At 35.6% G+C, this 21,224-nt stretch overlaps 1 protein-coding gene across 4 annotated transcripts in view; it reads right to left on the reverse strand.

Moving 5' to 3' along the window:
* Positions 1-6,898: 6,898 nt before the first annotated feature.
* The window catches only part of LOC127839511 (signal peptide, CUB and EGF-like domain-containing protein 2), a 131,124-nt gene continuing 116,798 nt past the window's right edge, over positions 6,899-21,224 (reverse strand). For all 4 annotated transcript variants that reach the window (XM_052367910.1, XM_052367918.1, XM_052367904.1 and 1 more), the window contains 7 exons: positions 19,031-19,195; positions 18,477-18,644; positions 17,423-17,584; positions 16,620-16,823; positions 16,117-16,269; positions 15,383-15,462; positions 6,899-9,313 (listed from right to left, as the gene is read on the reverse strand). In XM_052367910.1, coding sequence (XP_052223870.1) covers positions 9,161-9,313; positions 15,383-15,462; positions 16,117-16,269; positions 16,620-16,823; positions 17,423-17,584; positions 18,477-18,644; positions 19,031-19,195 — 1,085 coding nt within the window. In that variant the 3' untranslated portion in view covers positions 6,899-9,160. The remainder of the gene's footprint in view (positions 9,314-15,382; positions 15,463-16,116; positions 16,270-16,619; positions 16,824-17,422; positions 17,585-18,476; positions 18,645-19,030; positions 19,196-21,224) is intronic.

A 21,224-nucleotide genomic window follows, 5' to 3' on the forward strand; every position in this document is an offset into this window, starting at 1 on the left:
TAGTACAATAAGCATCACATATTTACAAAATATTCCCTATCTATACAAGGTATTTTGTCTGATGACTAGTATATCATGACACGCTTTGGCACTGTATTTAACGATTTCGTCATTAGATAATATGTAACAGATTTTGTTATCATCACCATACTCAGTGAAATCCGAATTTTATTTCAAATATCTCTATGAACAACTTGTCTCTAATATCTTCGTAGAGATTACATGACATAAGTACATGGTATTCGTCTTCCACTTGGTTTATACAGTTAAAACAAAAACGTTCATTTGGTACAATTCCTTGATATCCTCCAGTTTCTATTTTAAGTGGTGCTACACCACAACAGAATTTACCAAATGCACTTCTTTGGGACCTAGGTATAATATTATTTTTAACATAAGACTCAGTGTTATATGTTTGCTTAAACAGCTTATATGTTCTAAGTTTGTTTCCTCCTCTGCCATGAGCAGCTTGTTCTCTGTTTATATTATTTAACAAAACAGCCTTATAATCATTAAATAGATCATCAATACAATGAATGAATAAATTTGAATGAATAGGAATATTTTGTTTCTTATTGTGTTTCTCATAACATTTAAAACGGCCGACTGGTTGTGATCCTGGAGTTGCATTACCAGAAATGTAAATGAGCATTTCTTTATTAATATTGTGCAAGTTTGTTGTAATTCCTTTTCAAATATGTTTAACAAGAATGGTGATCGCGTTGTCGCATTGTCGCCGTCGTGCTATCGAATTGTCGCCATCGTACTATCGCATTGTCGCCATCGTACTATCGCATTGTCGTCATCGTACTATCGCCCTATTGCATTGTCGCCCTCTGGATTTTAATGTGCAACCACGATGGCCTTACGGTATTCCGTACTATTCCGTAAAATTTTACTTCATAAAGAACAACTTACCAATTTATCCGCTGTACAAGTGCCTTTACAAATACTGACCACGACCTCTTTATACTTTCGGCAGGAAATTATGATATCAATGTTGATGTTAAAAAGAGACAAGCTGAGTATGTGGTTGCCGGTGTCGTAAATGTCAAGACTATTTGTAGATGTTGCATGACGACAAGGATATTGTTGCTCCCTGCAGTTTAAAATTGGTTAGATGTTTTTACTCATTATAAACTCAATTATTGAAATCTTTTTCTAAACATACACTTAACGCCGAATTTGATTCAAACTAATTATACAATCAGAAGTCAGTTCTTTAAAGCCATTTTGAGAAGGAAAAGATTTAATACAAGGCATTAATAGATCTGTTACTGTTTTAAGCTTTGCTCGTGTATAAAGCATGTTTATTTCATTTTCAGATTCAGGCTTGATAAAAAAAAAACAGCATCAACAACATGGAAATGTCTCGAAATCAATGCTTTGATATCCAACTTGTTTTACTGAAATACATTTCTACTTCTAATGCGTTACCGCAATGTGAAGAAAATCCACTTGTCAAGTATGTTAACCTCAATTCCAAAGAAAACACTCTCGAGTTATTATTAAACCCGGATCGGCAAACTGCTTCATGATTCAACAGAAGAAGAACTACATGTACTACCATCAACCACTGGCATCCACTACTACCATCAACCACTTCCATCAACCACTACCATCAACCACTACCATCAACCACTACCATCAACCACTACCATCAACCACTACCATCAACATCTACCATCAACCACTACCATCAACCACTACCATCAACCACTACCATTAACCACTACCATACCGAAACAGCCGCATCTATAATGAATAGAAATGTTGTTAAATGTTAAATACGTCACATGATACTGTAACACAAAGATTATTGTTCAGCGCCTTGTTAATGCTGCGTTGACTTTTTTCCGAAACGTATCGCGCCGTGTGACTGTTGCAATTTTTGACCTTTAATCCAAGGTTGTCTAAGTTGTACTAAGTTTCCTCACGGTTTATCAAGGTATCCTTGACGTGCCGTCGAAGCGAAAACGCGGCCCTTCGACGGTACGCTTAGTTTTCATCCACGGTCTGCCACGGATGTATAAATGCTGCTTCAAGGTACGATGCGTTCTGTTAAGTTCCCGTACGTTGTTTGCGTTTGTCATGCAGGTCTGATACGTTATGCACGTTTGTCATTCATTTGTCACGTTCTGTCAATGTACCGTGCGGATCAAACGTGGACATCCGAGAGGTTTCGGGCACGATTGTGCTCCCGGTTTAAAAGAAAAGTCTCAAGCATCAGCATTTATTAAAACAACATAATTCCAGTGACATGGATGTGAACGACGAGGATGATTTTGGGTTTGTCAGCGTATTTGCAGCATTAATAAAATCTTTGCGTTTTAAAGAGTTGACAGAAGCACAGAAGTCCGGGAAAAGACGAAGAAGGAGGCAAAGGTCTCTGTGCGTTCGTACATGGCTATCGAAAGCTAGAAGGCAGCAGCAAGGTCACATTGATGCATTTCTTACTAGGGAGCTCCGCAACAAGATATTAACACCTGAGGGTGCCCCCAGAACTATTCGACGAGATCCTTTAAATGATATCTCAAGTCATCTCAAGACAAGATACGAAGTTTCAGCCCTTACAACTGGATTAAAAATGGCACTGACTCTGAGGCATTTTGCTACAGTGGACAATTACTCGTCACCCTCCTATGCGTTTCGGTGCAGTAAGGCAGCAATTTGTCATATGGTTCCTGAAGTATGCAGCGCTATTGTCCAGCCCTACAAAGACGAAGTGTTCACCATTACTTTAACACCCGATGAGGTAGGCTTGAATTTTCAGGTTGCTCCTCAACTTAAGCGTCCTTTGCAGCGCGGGGAGCCTTTGTTCGGCTTTTTCTTTGTGGAATTGTACTTATCGAGTGTTCAGACTAAAATGAAAGTTTCCTGAAAAGCACGGCTTTTATTTATGTATCTTCATACCGCGCGAATCGTGTCAGACCGTACAACAACTCGTCTGGCCGAATCGTGTCAGACCGTACAACAACTCGTCTGGCCGAATCGTGTCAGACCGTACAACAACTCGTCTGGCTGTAACGCATCTGACTGGAAAATGCAACACACCGTAACGGGTCGTTATAAACACGTAGCAAAACGGCTGTGAATTATCCTAGCTTGCCGTGGTAATCTTGACAAAACGTAACAGAACATAACAAAACTTGATAGAAACTTAACATGTCGGGGAATGAATAGGATTCCCGTCAGAGTACGGACCCTTTTTTGGTTCTGTAATTATGCTGCGTTTACACTATGTTCCAGGCGACCACGGCGAACATACAGTTTAAAAATTTGGCACGGCAACCACGGCAAAATACAATAAATTGAATAATTGTATTGTATTGCAGCATTTTTACTCTGTTAAAGCTTTCAAAACCACGACGCCATTTTGTTTATTTGCATAAACTTTTTTTTAGTTTTTATACCTTCATACGCATCACTCTGTGAAAGTATTGGGTTTAGAAGAACACGAGATAATTTCTAAACACAATACAAATAGTAATTTCACATATTTGTTTAAAAATACTGTTTTGCCTGCAGTGTAGTTGTATATACGTAGATATTTAAAACAGGTTAAGCTTGACCGCGAGATCAGATCGATCCGACATAGCAATTACAGTGCAAGATATGTCCTATGAGGGACGACTGACCGCTACAAGCATGACCTTCCGATGCTTCTTGCTTTGTGTATTTAATTACATAGTTATTTAAAACGATAAATATTTGCTCAGCATTTTTGTTAATGGAAACTGTGTTTGTACATAGAAACCCAATTGTTATCGATTACTAGTATTTTAATTAAACAGAAAGTAAGTTAAAGAAGCCGTCACAACGCTCGCAAGTGTAAACATGATACAAGGCTAAAAGGCGTTCATTGTTCTTTAAGCTTTTCATAAATTGCCTTTAAGGCATTATTTCATAATTCAAAGCGAATATATGACAACCAAGCCATATGTGTATTTATTAACAAAACAAATCAACACACAAAATGTACGACCGCATTAAAAAGGTTTTTAAAGTTTGATATTCTTATTGAAATGTCAATGCTGGCCCTTAGATATATAAAGGAACAATTAGGTGAAAGGAAAGTGGCTAATACTTTATAGGTACATTTTATTAAGCACATTGTTATAATAATTGGATGCAATAAAAATGCCCAATGGGTAAAGGCTGAGCGAAGAACTTAAAGATAGCTTTTGTTGAAAATTGTCCGTGTGTAACCTATAGCGCAAAACCGTTCGTTTATTCGGTATCGATTGCTTCAACACGGCCTCTTTCGGACAAACAAAGAGGCCAGCAACAGCGTTTCATATCTCCAAGAGTTTCAAGAATATTTTATATCACATGTTTAATACAGTATAACTCTGTATATCTTGGTTTCTTATCTTAACCAATAAAACGTCTGGCACGTTTTTGTTGCCAGACAGTATCAACCACTTAATGTGTTGTGTATTTTGTAATGTGACATGAATGAACTTCGTAGGCAAATGGGCGCAAATATAAATATAATTTTCTTTTCTAACAATGTGACTTTTTGGAACTCGGCTTTTGGACACCATATTTAATATACTTTTTCCAACATAATTGTGTCATTAACACGCACAGGCAAATAAAATACCACTAAACAACAAAATTTTCAAACTGTTACAATGCCCCAGATAATTATTTGGGAAATAGGGTTTTCACACATCGATTTTGAAAAATAGGGTGATTTCATTCTTGAAATAGGCTGAAATGATTTATAAAAATGCATACCTTAAAATCATTGCTGCTTTACTTTTGTTGAAGCTGCACACTTGTATTGATTCAATAGAACTGTATAAACTATCATAATTAACTTTAATACACACTATCATAATTAACTTTAATAAACTGAAGTTTCATAACATCTCTAATCCTTGAAACTGTCCTTAATATAAACTTTAAACTTAAAAAAATCGATAATACGAATTATTCTGCACTTATCGGCTCTTGCTTTCTTGGATTTGAAAAAGTTTGCAATCGACTGATATTTTGGCGCAACAATCGCGGACGTCTTTCAACCTCTCAAACATTTTGATTTCGCATCCTAATAGAAACTGAAAGTACAGACGCTTTGCAAATACATGCACAATGAGCGACGAATTATGTCAGATTGAAAACGCATGCATGTCTTCGTCAATTATTTGGTCAGACGCTTTATTTAACTGTGAAATCTAGTCCGCAGAGCGTTTTAATAATTTTGACTGCTCCGTTATCCATGCGCTTGCTGAATGAAAGCGTCGCCGTGTTATGATAATAATTTCAAAGTTAAGAGAAAATTCCTAAAACGAGCTAAGTATTTTCGATCGAAGCTATTGCATCGTACGCATCAAATTTGACGAATTTGTGTAAAAGTCAAATTGGTTGCGTTTTCAATACACATGGTATTTTATTTCTTTGCGTTTTAAAACATTTTAATAGGGTGAAAGACGCAGATACGCAGCTTATCTGGGGCACTGTGTTATTGTTTGTTAAAGTGATATTATTGGCATTTTTCACTGTTGAATTGAGCTGAAAAGAATTAACAGGTCAAAATAATTAGTTAAAATGTGGTAACTGACCAATTATCTACAACGCATCTTGCTGCCAGTTGTTTATAAAAAATATATATTATTTTCGATATTTTACATGACTCCCCAGTCCTCTAAGCCGAAATGATCTGTAAAACAAACTTGTGTCTTTGTGTCGTATGAACGAATCTGCATGAAAACTACATTTAGACTCCCATCGTACATCTAATAATTTCAATCGTCAGTTGTCAAATGAAAGTACGGTTGATATTCAAATGGATTATTTTTCTCTTTCCGGGATATTGTTTTAGTATGTTGATGCTGCATTAACAAATATAAGTGTATATGAAGTGAAAACACCAAAAATAAACAACGGTTGCGATAGACACCTATATACTGTTAGATGCCCATGATATCACTTTAATAACTATTTTTAAACATTGGTTTGAATTAACCAGATTAAGTGTAATTATAACTGTGATATTAAAGTAAAGCAGGGACCTAAACAAACGTAAAGGTCCCTGGGTTAAATTATATAAAGTTTAAGATACAAAGCTAATTTCCCATTCCAGTGGGACTTAAAGGGGCCTTTTTACAGATTATTGCATATTTTGAAGTTAGTCATTAAATGCTTTATTTTGATAAATGTAAACTTTGGATCTTAAAATCTTCAGTGAAAAATCAAGAATAAAATTTAAAAAAGGAAAAAAATGTAGCTCGCACCGGGTTTCGAACCAGTGACCCCCGGAGTCCTGGAGTAAAATCGCATTAGCCCTTTCGGCTATTCTGCCGAGTGTTAATGTATGACGTATTTTATACCTTATATAAGCAATCTTCGTAGTTTCGTAAATTTAAACGACAACAACACAACTCTCCAAATTATTCAATCGTTTCGCGTTGCAACGCTTTATATTTTTTAGGTTTTTAAATCGTCAAAAGATGCATATAACGGCTATATTAGACTATGGTAAATGTTCAATAATACTATTTCCTCACAAATATCATAACTAAAACGAAAATTTGCGAATCTGAAACAACTTTTATTCAATTTTGTCAATTTACCAAACCGTGAAAAGATCCCTTTAAAGAAAATAACATCATCAAATGGTATGAACAAGAATTAATGATTAATGGCGCCCAGCGCTGAACCTTGATAAAAGCAAAGTCTCCATTAAGACGGTATGTGGGTTTGTTGTAGTAAAATTTAAGCCGCTCCAATCTCCACTGGGGCTCGAAATGGAAAACGAACATCGATTTGTCATTTCTGGTACAAAACCAACGAGGGAGTGATCATTTGTGCATGTGCGACCGGGCCTGTTTTCGAATCGCACACAATGAACCATCCAGCGACAAGCATATTTAATTAAAACATAAAAATATAATGTTATATGTTTAATCAAATTTACAATATTACGCAACAATCACGAAATGCGATTCGTATACAAGCATGCATGCGAGTGAAACAATTAGTAAACGTTTCTGTACGGGTTCAACAGTTCTGGTATTGGAAGTATGAGATATCGGTTAGATTTGTTAAATTGTTCCTATTTAATTGGACGGTCAGGTACACATTAAAAGCATCTTAAAACAAAATAACAAACAATAGGAATTCTGAACGAAGCCATGTTTTGTCAACTTGTTAAATAATGTAATATTTTATAGTTGATTATTACAATGCATGTAAAAGAGTCCTTTCATACAAGAACTGCTCTGTGTTAATCTATTTCTGCCTAGCATCGAGAAAAAAGGCATTGGCAAACAGCGTGGACCCAGATGAGACGCCGCATGATGCGGCGTCTCATCTGGGTCTGCGCTGTTTGCTTAAAGGAATTTCTGCAAGAAATATTCAAAATATAGAAATAAACATACTAGACATCCCTCATTTTGGAACTAAATTTATCCAATTTAGAAGGATGGAAGAGTCCACTAGGCATAAATGGGTTAAACAAGCGTTTTCTCTGTTATTATTAATCGAACAGTCACGAACACATGGGGATATTGAGTCGGACAAAACAGTGTCTGTATACATCCGAAAGCTTATACAAGTATGGTAATCTTTGACGGCAGAGAACATGGAGAATGTTTTAGTAACATTAAAATTTACACTAAACTTACATCCACAATACAAAGCTTCAAGTTGGCTCTCAGTCTAAAACGTTGACCCATACAAATACGTGTTTCATCCAAGCGTTGGTATCCATTGGTAGATAAACCCGCTGAAAGTTTTCAGGCGAATACATGCCAGCTATTAGAAGCAATCTATTTTGTTTCATTTTCAAATTGTACAAGATTACATAAGTCGCGGTGACATTCCGTTGAACTTTATTTAGTTGTACTTGTAATTAATATATGACAAGAACAATCTTGGAATAGTTAAAGTGACTTCCAAAACTTATTTATGTTTCAATGCGAAATCTTATGAAAATTGTATAGCAGCTTTATCAAATATTGGAAACGTCATCTGATAAACAAGTTTATTTTACTAGTATTTAACAGTATTAATGGCGGTTAAAACATGTACAAAAATTGCACCTTCATTCATTACGTTGCCTAGTGTTAAAATATTTACCAGGTCAAAAAAGTTAATACTCAATTACAGTAAATAAATACTTAAGAATGTGCAAAGGCGAACTAGTGATTTAATGGTAAGAACCCTTTTATTCTCATAATATAAGCGTCACAACGCCTAAAAATTACCCTTTTTAAGGACAAACGCTATCCCAATCTTAACTCATTTTAGTCGAGTTGTATCAGATCGATAATAACGGCTAATATCCAGAGGCGTCCTCTATCACAAACAGAACGGTCCTTTCAAAGACTTTCTTCAAATAATCATATTATTCGCAAATAATGAGTCGTATTCTGAAAAAAACTGGGCATAATGCATGTGCGTAAAGTGTCGTCCCAGATTAGCCTGTGCAGTCCGCATAGGCTATTCAGGGACGACACTTTCCGCCTAAATTGGATTTTTGCTTAGAAGAGATTTTATTTCAACAAAAAAAAACATAAAAGCGGAATATGTCATCCCTGATTAGCTTGTGCGGAGTGCACAGGCTAATCTGGGATGACACTTTCCGAACATACATTAAGATTAAGCTCCGTTTTCTAAGAACGCGTCTCTAATAGTTTTTAGTAACGAGGCTCGTTCTGTGAAAACGTGCTTCGTACATGTTTGTAAAGTGGCGTCCCAGGTTAGCGTGGCCATTTAGCACAGGCTAATCAGAGACGACACTTTCCGATTTTATGAAACTTTTCGTCTAAGGGAAGTCTCTTCTTATTGAAAATCATGTGAAGGCGGGAAATGTCGTCCCAGATTACTGAGACGACATTTTTTGCATATGTATTAAGCCCAGTTTTCCCAGAACGCGTCTCATATGTAAAATAGCGGATGATCATTTGTCCAGGAAACGACTGGCAAAATATAGCATTTGAAATTATGTTCAATTAAGAATAGCTTCATGTCACAGTATTAAGGATTACAAAAGAACCATTTGTGAAGAATAAGATCTAAATTTTCACATCGGTTGAGAGAGGAGTCCTAAGATCGTATAGTCAGACAATATAGATTGGTGGGCAAATGATCCAGCGATGCTCTTTTTTCGAAGTCGGTATGCATCGTCTATCGCGTTCAGTCTCCCCAATCAAGGATTGAAGAAGCGAATGACTTTCCTCTGGATGAGCTTGATGAAGGAGCGCGGCACTCGGGACTCCATGATCTTGCGGTACTTGTTCTCCTCGAAGATGCCTTCCGGGTTGGCGATAAGGCGCATCATATTGGTCAGCAACATACGGTCCTGAAACGAAGCAGTTAACATAGTAAAACGTGTATACACATGTATTATATTACTAGTATATGAGCGACCGTGACGACCGATTATAGTCTGATAGCAAATTGGTAAATGCTTCAACAAAATCGAAGGAGTCATATTATTGCGCGATGGCCAAAAAGGGAAGATTACAAATCGGCGAAAACTAATTGTAATTGTTTTACGATAGTTTGTGACTTTGTATGCAATACATTTTCCGAATCATATAAATAACATATGAATTTACTTTGAGATTTGAACTTTATATTACAGGCTGTGACATACATGTGCTTACTTACTTACTTACTTACTAACTTACTTACTTACTTACTTACTTACTTACTTACTTACTTACTTACTTACTTACTTACTTACTTACTTACTTACTTACTTACTTACTTACTTACTAACCTACTTACTTACTTACTTATTTGGCCATGCGACTACAGAAAATTACCTAATGGCAAGCAATGGGGTGTAAATAACCCATTATCTTCACAAACGTATATACAATAATAATAATTCAATATATAATCTTTTCAATTATCTTTTAAAATACTAATCCAAAACCGAGTCTTTATAAAAGCATCAGTAATTACTAAACAATAAAATATATTGAGTATGTACACATAAATCTTATAATTTCATAGACACCTAAAACGTGTGAACAAATTTAATTTCACGTATTAGAACATGACGTTTAAAACATTATTATAAGTTATGCGAAGTAGTCACAGAGTTCAAGATATGTTATGACAAATGGAAATCGATAAAGATGTTTAAAAATATTTTCGCTTTATTTACAAATTAACATTTCATATATGTAATAAATACTTCAAACATAGAGTCAGCAATGCTGTACTACCCACTATGCGTTAAATACTCGTTTTAATCATTTAAAACGTTTTTCAATGCAACGCATATACACGTCAATATTCTTATTTTGAAGAGGCTATAAACGATATTTGTATCAACACTTTGGCTTTCGCAATATTAAACAAAACAATAATGAAAACGAACTAGAATTGTTAAATAAACGCAATATACCAGTTTTATTGGTGAAATAAATACAATACCGGCATATCAATTCGCATTTGTTACCAAAATAACAAATGTGTTTTTGTGTCATAAAAGTTGAACCGATTAATTGGAATTAAATAACAGTGTACACGTATTTCGTTCAATATTTAACGAATAGTCCACTGTACAGAAGAAGTTATTTACAATGATATAAAAATCATTGCTGTTTTGATATTATTTATTTTTAACGTGTATTTTCTTTTTTTTATTCATAAACGTTTTATCTGTTTTTCACTAAAAAAAGAGCGCATGTTCATGTCCTTGCTTTAATTTAATGTTCTTTTTTTATAAATACGCATGACAATCGCCCATCTAACAGCCATCAAACAAGCCCCAGCACGTACTAACAACTTGTAAAATTGATTTTTCGTCAAACCTTTTAAGTGTGAAATACAAATATTACAACAAAGGTTTAGACCATAAAAGCCTTGCCCGAGGCTTGTCAACTACTTTATAGTGTAAATATTTTCCAATTGTTTTCGTTAGCAACTGTCCGCCGATAACTGCTCTAGATAAAACCCTACTTATTATTGATTTATATGTTTACATCTATTAAAAATCCGTTTCATGATTTACTACAAGTTTATTCTTTTCAAGTTGCATTTATGGATATTTTGTAAACCTTTTCACAAGATAGAAAATGATTATGTGACCTTACATTTCAGGTAGATGTTCACTTAACCATGAAGTGTTGACTTTACTAGAAGAATATTCAAAATGCTTTGTGCGAAGATGATCACGCATCCAAGAAATTGAAGCATAAGACCTGTCACATTCATCACATTGATACAATGTCTTCTTATGTGTCTTTGTATCATTTATCTCTGTATTCCTACTAGACTTGATAGATTTAGATTTTGGTTCCTGTTTTACTTCAAAGTCACTATCATAAAACAGTATTCACTTTCTGTAAAATCAGCCAATACCTTTTCAAGCTTCTCAATATCTGTGAAATTAACAAAATCATCTTTACTTTATGCCATACTGAACAACACTGATATTGTACATAAAAACTAATGAACATTATAATTAAGGTTACATTAACAAGATAACTGTTATTGTTTGAATTTTTAGTGCAATACCGAAAAATGAAAACGGCGTGAAAACAGTCAATGTCGGAACAATTTAAAGGACGCATGCTAATTATCATGATTAAAGCAATTTCTAAATTTGTTGCAAAGATCTATTGTGATTGTACTTGTTTGTCAAATAAAGCGGCCTATGAAAGGTCAATATGTGAGAAGTTGTTCATGTGTGTTGGATGTGTGACAAATTTATTTTGAGAATATTCCTGTACCGATTGAATAATGAAGGCTAAAGACTTGTTATTACAGTAGACGCACGTGTATTTAATATACACTTTAATATAAATAATCTTTTAAACAATTTAATTGATGTTTGTATTACATAATTCATTTATATAAATAAATGTCTCTTTGTGAGTAGTTTTTAGCAACAAATCGGTATCGCAATTTCCGTATCATTTTTTCATCTGTTTTCGAATTAAATTTCTTAATGTAAACAATAAATGTTCAAGCTTTTGTCTGATGGTTACTTCTTAAATATTTGAATAAAAATGGTAAATATTTGATGATCTCAAATTGAAGATCGCGTCTCGCAGCCGCTTAAATCGACTGCGGCTGCTAGTACTGTTGGTTTTAACTAGGCGCAATAAATTGAATAGTTCAAATAAACAATTGAAAATAACAGAAAAAAAACGCAAATGTATAAGCTTTCTAATGAATGTTTTTTGTTAAATTTCTGACTAAAAATGACAGAGCAATAATATATATTTACAGTGAAGGTGACGATATTTTTTACCCGAAACTCAGCCGCAGTTGAAAGACAAACCGTAATTACGTTGTGTTAAACTCGTCATATCTTTTTTAATATGTTATGTATTGACATATAAATTAGATATTTAGAAAGAGCAACATTTCAGCTTTCTAAAATGGGTAAAATTTTAAATATTGATTAATAAATGACGTGACCATCGGGATTTAAATTACCAAGGTAAACTATCATCTCGGTTAACAACGTGAATCTATTACGCGTTATCGATAAAGTCAATAATTATCGGCTTATCTGACTGGATATCAGCCACGACAGCATATTTTCGCCGTTTTTGGATGTATTCATGGAGTTGCGGCTGCCGTTAATACACATACCCGATTAAACCAATATTTACCATGTCCTTGGCCACCTACTTAAATATACATACAACTGAACTAATCACACAAACCATCGTTTTAACCACACAAGGCTTTGCAATGTCGGGCGACGATCGCTTTTGTTATACCAAACCCATATTAATAACATACTAACTAATGTTTGTTTTGCAAATTAGACGTTGTCCGAACAAGTCATTGAATTTCAAAATGTTCAACCTTGCCTACTGTATTACTGTATTGGTCAAGGAGAAAGTGGACAATGGAAGTGTCCGCTTTTATAAATACGGAGTAATATCGGGGAGATAATCATGTCAATTTAAAATTGTGTTGTTCAGAAATTTGTAGAGAAATCCATTATTTATTATGAAATAAACAAGAAAACAACAACTGACGAACATAATCAAAACATGCTTTTACAGAACTCAGATTGTGCCAGGTTATTAGCCGTCTTTCGATCGGTATGCTGTGTAATACAATGAAATATAATTAAGCGGCGTTACTTAACCCTTTGATGCCTTGAGTCTAGAAAAAAGGCCTGGGCAAGCAGCGTAGACCCAGCATCATGCGGCGTCTCATCTGGGTCTACGCTGTTTGCTTAAAGGAATTTCTGTAAGAAATATTCTAAATATAGAAATACATATACTAGACATCCCTAATTTTGGAAATAAATTGATCCAATTTTGAAGGATGGGAGAGTCCACAAGGCATAAATGGGTTAAAATGCAGATGTTCAATCATCGCTTGACTTCAACGCAATATTAAATCGGATTTCGTAATACTCCACATTGTAATGATTTTTTTTATAATGTTGATACACGACAATTCCGCGATTTGTGCTCAGTATACTACCATTGTGTTTCAATGACGCACGTCGTGCTGAGTGTCTTGTTTCGGTCCTTTGAAGTCGACAGACGACAATTAATCAAACGGCTATGGCGTTATAAAATGATCGTTTCATACGATATCTGCGGATGTTTACAATAAAATAAAAAGCTAGGTAAAAATATACGCTAACAAAACATATCAACTTTTTACATTTACAAAGCGTAATAAAACTTGTTCCATTCTCATTTAGAAATGATAATTTATTAAATAAATATCAAAATCGAATTAAATTTCGTGCATTCTTTTTTGGTCAATAAAATGATCTTGTCGTTCTGAAGTAAGGTAATAAATCAACTCGAGCTAAATCCGTCGTGAATGTATTCCAAAGCATTGCTTATTAACTGTCAATAATAATACATACAAAAACTAACAAATCGTGCATTATTTTAAGTGTTCTTGTACCATGTCGCGACGAATATCTTATGACACAGCACGACACACGTCATTCGACACGAAGACACCACGTCATACAATATAAAGATACAATTAATAGCGTAGATCGATGGCGCTCAGTAATTGCTGCAATAATAATTTCAAATTGTGCAATGAACATGTTCATGTCGTTGTATAATGTGCCAAGCTTTGTCGCGTATCGCCCTAAAACGGCGAAATGTGATATCCAATGTGTCATTAAACGGAATCCGTAATATATCGACCTAAAAACGGGACAATATGCTTACGTACGTAAATAGTTTGATGTCCTCTGCGTTTGAATAGTATTGTGTTTATATAAATATTTTATGACCATGATCTCAAATTAAAACAAACGCGGTTTCAATACGAACCTGACGCTCTTCAAATATTGAAACACTACTAGATTTTACCGAACTAATCCTCTCTGACAACGAAACAGGGAATTATTTTTTTAAAATTCAGTAACTCAATGCGAACTGGTTTATGTACACCTATAATATTGTCTTTTCTAGGTTCACCTTTACCACGGTCTGATCAATTCAACGTTTCACACGTCCTGGTCGATATTCTACTTAAAACTATGCTGTCAATGTACACGTTTTACAGGACCTGGTCAATGCTCAACTTTGATAGGGCCAGTAAATACCCGTCTTTAACACATGTTAATAATAATCTTCAACCGACACTGATTAGTGCTTACATTTAAGGACTGCTGAATATGTACCTTTAAAATGGCCTTTTCACGGATTTTGGATGTATTGAAGTTTGTCATTAAATGCTTTATATTGATGAATGTAAACATTGGATATAAAAAGCTCAAGTTAACAAACAAAAATTAAATGAAAGTAGAAAAAAGTAACCCTCAACTGGTCTCGAACCACTGACCCCTGGAGTAAAAGTCTATCGCTTGAAACACTCGGCCATCCGTGCTCATACAATGAATGCTGTATTTTATACTTTATAGGAAATTCTCGTAATATCACAAAATATAACGATAACAACAGACCTCTCCAAATTATTCAATCGTTTCGCGTTGCAACGCTTTATAATTTTCAGGTTTTTAAAATCGTCAAATGCATTTAATGGATATTTTAGAGCATGGTAAATATTCAGTATTACTGTTTCCTCACAAATATCATAACTACAACGAAAATTTGCGAATCTGAAACATTTTTTTATGTTGTCAATTTACCAAAACGTGAAAAGGCCCCTAGGAGGGGTCAATGGTCGACTTTAACGAACACGTCGATGGTCTTGTTTAAATGGACTTGTCTCGTCAACAAATATTTTATTTATCATATTGTTCACAGTACATGTATGCGATCATATTCGTCACAAAAAGGCGTCGAGATCGTTATTTGTAAGAAACGTAAAACATGATGAAAATGCTTAAAAAAAGATGGCATAAAAAATGCACAAAATATGAAAAAGACATGTTCACATTTCTGGGCGATGGGATAATGGTTTTCAGAGGTTTGTAAACGATATCCCTCCCCTCAATACGCACCTTTAACACGGACTGATGCTGAAACGAGCTGTACAGGCGGCCATCTTGAACTATACTCTCGATCAAACGCTGGTAGTCCTCTGAAAGAACAGACCAAGTGAAAATAAATACAGATATAAAGTTAACCGCATCAATCTGCGGTATAGAAACCTTATTATTTGAGTCGCGTTCTGAGAAAACTGGGCATACTGCATGTGCGTAAAGTGTCGTCCCAGATTAGCCTGTTCAGTCCGCACAGGCTAATCAGGGACGACACTCTCCGCCTCAATTGGATTTTTTGCTAATAAGAGACTTCATTTAAACGAAAAATGTCATAACAGGGGAAAGTGTCGTCCCTGATAAGCCTGTGCGGACTGCACAGGCTAATTTGGGACGACACTTTACGCACATGCATTTTGCCCAGTTTTCTCAGAACACGACTCATTTATGGAAGGGAGCGAATTGCCACAATTGTTACATACATTTCCTATATCACTAACTCATTAAAATGGAGATTGTGGTTAGGGCTTTGTACGTTTTGTTGCTAACATCATTATATGAACCGTAGCATAATCATCACAATTATCAGCAGCGTGGGGATTAATAGAAGTGCATGTAGCTGAATCAACGGCAGTGACCGCAGCGACGGCAACACATTTTGTTAATGTCTTTAAATGTGGTAGTATCGTAAAAAGCAATAGTGCATTAATTTGGAGGTCATAACAACTTTTATAGTGCATAACAACATATTTTACCATTAAATGTAACAAATGGTATGGAGAACCCTCGGGCAGTATTCTGCCCGTCGGACCGGAACTCCACCCACAGGCGTTTGGAGCGGGCGGTGATCGCAATCGGTCGCTCACTAGTCTCGCACGTCTCATACGTTATCGTCGATATTTCGTTTTCTGAAAATAACGCTAGTATTGATTTAACCATTTACCAATTTATTCGCCTAGTCTTAGTTTTCTGTTACTAAAACAAAAGATTGAAAGTCTCGAATATACTCTTTGAATGTATTTTATATCGTTGATTAAAGTTTTCCTTTTAATTGAACTGTAAAAAAGAACAAAAACCGTTGCTTTTTAATATTACTTATTCGATAATGTAAACGCGAATTTGCATTAAATACGTGTTATGCATAGTCATTCGTTGTTTACTCGTGTTTGTGGAAAAAGAACGAGTATATGCTATTTATATCTCCATGAAACATCGTTTCAACGGAAATATTGTCGTTATTGTGATCAAGGAAACATACTAGATTTCCTCATCACTAGTTTATCGCCGCACTTATCACCCTTGGTTAGGTAAACCTCGGGCACGATGAAGAGAATGCGTCTGTTCTTGGCGGGCCGTATCTTCCAGACGCACGACACGTTGGTGGGATAGTCCCCGGGGTAGTTAGGCGACTGGATGAGCCCCTGCTCCACCTCTTTACCGAACACGCCGCCACACACATGGCCTGCACATGGACACGTGGTATTATAGGGCACGGGTAGCATTATAATGAACATATACTATTCAAAGCAATTTAACAACTTTTCTTACATATCGAGGGATTCTCGGATCAAATTTCCGCTCTCAGCAATTTTGCATTCAGAACTATCAAGTTGCATATATGTTAATATATAACTGCTTATCTATAACGTCATATTAATACATACAATGACATACCTGACCCCAAGGGTAACGAAATGTTTCGAAAAATAATAATCTAAATTTAAAGTAGCTTTCGTCCGATAAGTAAATATCACATTGATTGCATTCGATTATGCTGCATTTAATGTTCGACATAATTTGCGAGGATATTACATAATAACTTTGTTTGATCTTTTTTCAAAAAAATGTATACCAATTAATTTTTGGTCAAAACATTTCTATGCTGAATTTAATTTTAAGAACAGAAATCATGTACGACTAAGAAATCGCTGAAAACACACAACGGTGTATTTCTTCCCCTGAAATGGCATAGAAAATAACTTAAATTATACTAACCTAAGGCCTTCGAAATATTCGAGATAAAATATATGTGTATATATTTACAACATTTTTTTTTCTCACTTTTGCAGTGCGACACATCCGTAGCCGCGCCGTGGTCGGTTGTTGTGCCGTTAGGGCATTTGACGCAGTAGTTCTGTCCACCGCGCGGCTGATAGTGGCTAATGGGGCATGGGAGACAACTCGAGCTAGAAGACTTATAGAAATGCCCAGGCGCGCAGCTTACTGCAAAGAATGATACCAACCATGCATTCCAGCATTAAAGGTAATATTATAGCTTGGTTATCATAAACAGTGAGGTATTTAAAAAAAATACTAAAATCTGTCAAAAAGTCAATTTAAGATTAGACACCAAAACATAAAACAAATTCGATATCCCATCATGGTCCTCGACATATATCCTCTTACGATGCGTGCGCTCCAAACATTGACATTGATTGATATACCTCTGGAATATTTTATAATTAAAATCGTGTTTTACAGCTAAAGCAGTTGTGAGCTTTATTATTCTTACTAGATGCTCGTCGGCAATATGCCAAATAAATGGTCAACTATGCCTTTAATTATTTAGAAAGCTGCAACTTGCGCAAGTTTGGCGTTTGACCTTAACTTTGAAAATGACTTTCGCATGCAACATTTGTTGTAAAATTTTATAAAATGTATACTCAATGATGACGTTATTATCTAGAAAAGCTATAGTATGCTAATATAGAACATTTTACCTTTTAAATGGGACCTTGACGATTGAGCAAGGCGACAGCTCGTACATAACCAGAACACATCACATGGTGAACATTAGTGGTGAGGAGGCAGGTTTACACGAGACACGTCGCCTTATGATGGTATTAATTAGAGCTAAGATAGTTTAAAATTTCATGACGAATGAGACCGTAACAGGTTGAACAAGCCTGGACGTACACTTGCACATACATCCGACCGTTGTGACTGCTTAATAGAACTTTCCGCAAGCGGGCTCGACAAACATCGATACAAATATCAGCAAAAGCAATTCTATCCCTATAGGAAATCATGGATAGAGAAATCGATTCTGCATTTTCGCCAGTCTTTATCCTATTAGAAGACACTTCGAACCAACACTTAACAGTTATTTAGGTACCTTTCGTGAGACACTGTTTAAACGAGGTGGCCCCGCTATCCCTGGTGGTGAGGTGGCCCTCGCAGGCCTGGCAGGAGAGGCGCCCGAGTCCCGGCTGGTACGTGCCCTGGGGACAGGGCTTGCAGGGCTTCAACCCGCTCTCCGAGTAGTGACCGGGCTCGCATTGAACTGGGAAACGAATGGAGACGTTATTAATCTTATTACATTTTAAATATGATGTTAACATCAAATGTTAACTATCACGTTATTTCCTAGTCAAAGGTATTCATTTTCCGAATGATTGAGGTAAGCAGCTAAAATGGAAACGGTTTAATTTACGCAATTAAGAATCTTGATAACTGAAAATATTCACTATATTTTTGTATTTGTATTTTTATGATTAATGATCGATCAAGCTATTGTCCGGAATTCATTTTTGCCTGATCGGTCAGAAAGAGAAATATTTACATTCGTGAAAAATAAAGATTAAGGTAATTCGTGAAAAAGTGTATTGTACGAAGCAATTACGCGCAACGTATTCATTTACAGATCGAGCAACGACTACACGTACTTACCCGAACATTCCTCTACGCTCTTTGCGGCGTACAGCCCCGAGTCCCCTGGATTGTGCGGACACGGCTTGCAGGCAAAGCGGCCCTCCTCGTCCTGGTAAAACCCAGGGCGGCATGGGGCGCACGAGCGGGAGGGCCGGTCGTAGAAGTAACCCGCAGAACAGCCGACTGCAGAAAATAGATATGTAGCACCGACCATATTGCAAACAATAATCCTAAGTGATTGAAATCTGATAGATCCCGGCAACATACAGCTAACGTGGGGCGTAGTTGATGAAGTATATGGAATAAATAATATACATAAACAACGTGGAATAACTTTATAATTTACTTAAGTATATGAGACGCTTTCACACCAAAGGAAACACGAACATCCGATAAAATGATAAAATCTTATGAAGAGCATCCATATTTTAATAAAATTCATATTACATAGAGGATATTTGTTGGATTCGGTGGATTATCGATTTTAATTCACGAGTGACCATAGAAAATATATAGTTTCTATGATCACGAGTTTATTATATACCTGTTTAATGCTTTTAACAAAATACAGGTTGTATCAACCGTTGAAATAAAAAATCCCGTATTACGCTACTCGCTGTTTCCAATTCCGTATTACCATACTAGCCCGACTACTTCGACCCATTTAATGACGTCACATCGAACCGCGCACCGAAAATAGAAATATTTTATATTACGAAACATATTGCGAAGTACATCGTGTGACGTTATTTATGTGACGAAACACAATAGTTTTATCTAAACTCTATGGAATTTAAGGACCTGTAGGACGGGGTGTTTTTTAACAGTAAACTATTTGTTAAAAACATCGAACGAATGTGTTTTGGAGTGTGTGTTTATCATGCATAAATGTATATTTCGATAGGAATACAATAAAATAGTGTGGTTTTAACTAAGTTTTGAAAAAGACATGGAATATAAAGGTGGAAGTGCATATTGTTTCAACGTTTTTTGTTATAAACATCTGATTAAAGTTGTCAACTTAATTCTTATAAACATTGGATTAACGATGGCATTAAGGTAAGCGTGTCGGAAACCTGTGTTTTCCCGGTTCGAATGTTTACACGTTTATTTACATAAACTGTATTCATACGCGTCTTAAATAAACTATGGCGTACCGTTTTAGTCATTGTTTTGTCACTTTTGTTAAAGTAAAAAAACAACAATTGTTAACTGTTTTCGTTAGTTGTTGTATATAATAAAAGGAATATTACGATAGTAAATTGTTCCATGAGTTTGTATCACTCTCGTGGCTTGTGCTATTTCGCATCACACTCGAGGCTCCGCCTCTCGTGTGATACGTCATCGCACAAGCCACTCGAGTGATACAAACTCGTGGAACAATTGACTAGCGTAATATTCCGTATGTATTAAAATCGATATTCAACTGCATACAACAAATTTTCTTTTTATGTTATGCTTTTTTTCACAGTTTATACTAAAGAATTGCGCTGGTATAATGACGTCATTTCGTCAAAAAATGACGTCATTTCACTAGAGCTGCAACGCATCACCAACAGCTCGATTCGATTCGATTTCGATTTTAGACACTCCGATACCGATTTGATTCGATTCATCTTCAAACCTAGTTTTATCATATATTCACTCTTATGCATCAAAATTAACATTTCTGTTCAAATGTGATTTCAATAAAACACATAAAAAAGAATAGCAAATTAGGACTAAATTTTAATATAAAACTTCTGACTAGAAGATTGTGTTGATAACACAATAATATAAAAAATAAATAAATAATCATAAGAACGTATCTGGAATCAGTTGAATGGTAGTACTATCACTATTACACCTTTACCCAAAACCGCTATAAGCATGTCTACCACTGTGCCATGACAGCATCACCTGTTATTTGTAGGACAAATCACATTCTCTAATAAACTTAACAAAACTCCAACAGAAGTAGAACTACTTTTCTGGCTGGCGACTTGAGTAGTTGCACTTGTGCGACCTCTTTGTCTTGCTAAATCAACGTTATGTTTGCGTTTGACATATTGCATTAAATTAGATTAGTGGTTGAGCCGGATTTAGCGCACGCCACATCCGTGAAGCACAGTTTACACTTTGCTTTATTGGTAGGGCTACCATCCCGAAACCTAAAATACTGCCACACTTTTGATTTTAGCTTCTTAGGCGCATCTGATAATTTCAATTTGTC

Source organism: Dreissena polymorpha, chromosome 1, assembly GCF_020536995.1.
Source record: "Dreissena polymorpha isolate Duluth1 chromosome 1, UMN_Dpol_1.0, whole genome shotgun sequence".
Classification (NCBI taxonomy): domain Eukaryota; kingdom Metazoa; phylum Mollusca; class Bivalvia; order Myida; family Dreissenidae; genus Dreissena; species Dreissena polymorpha.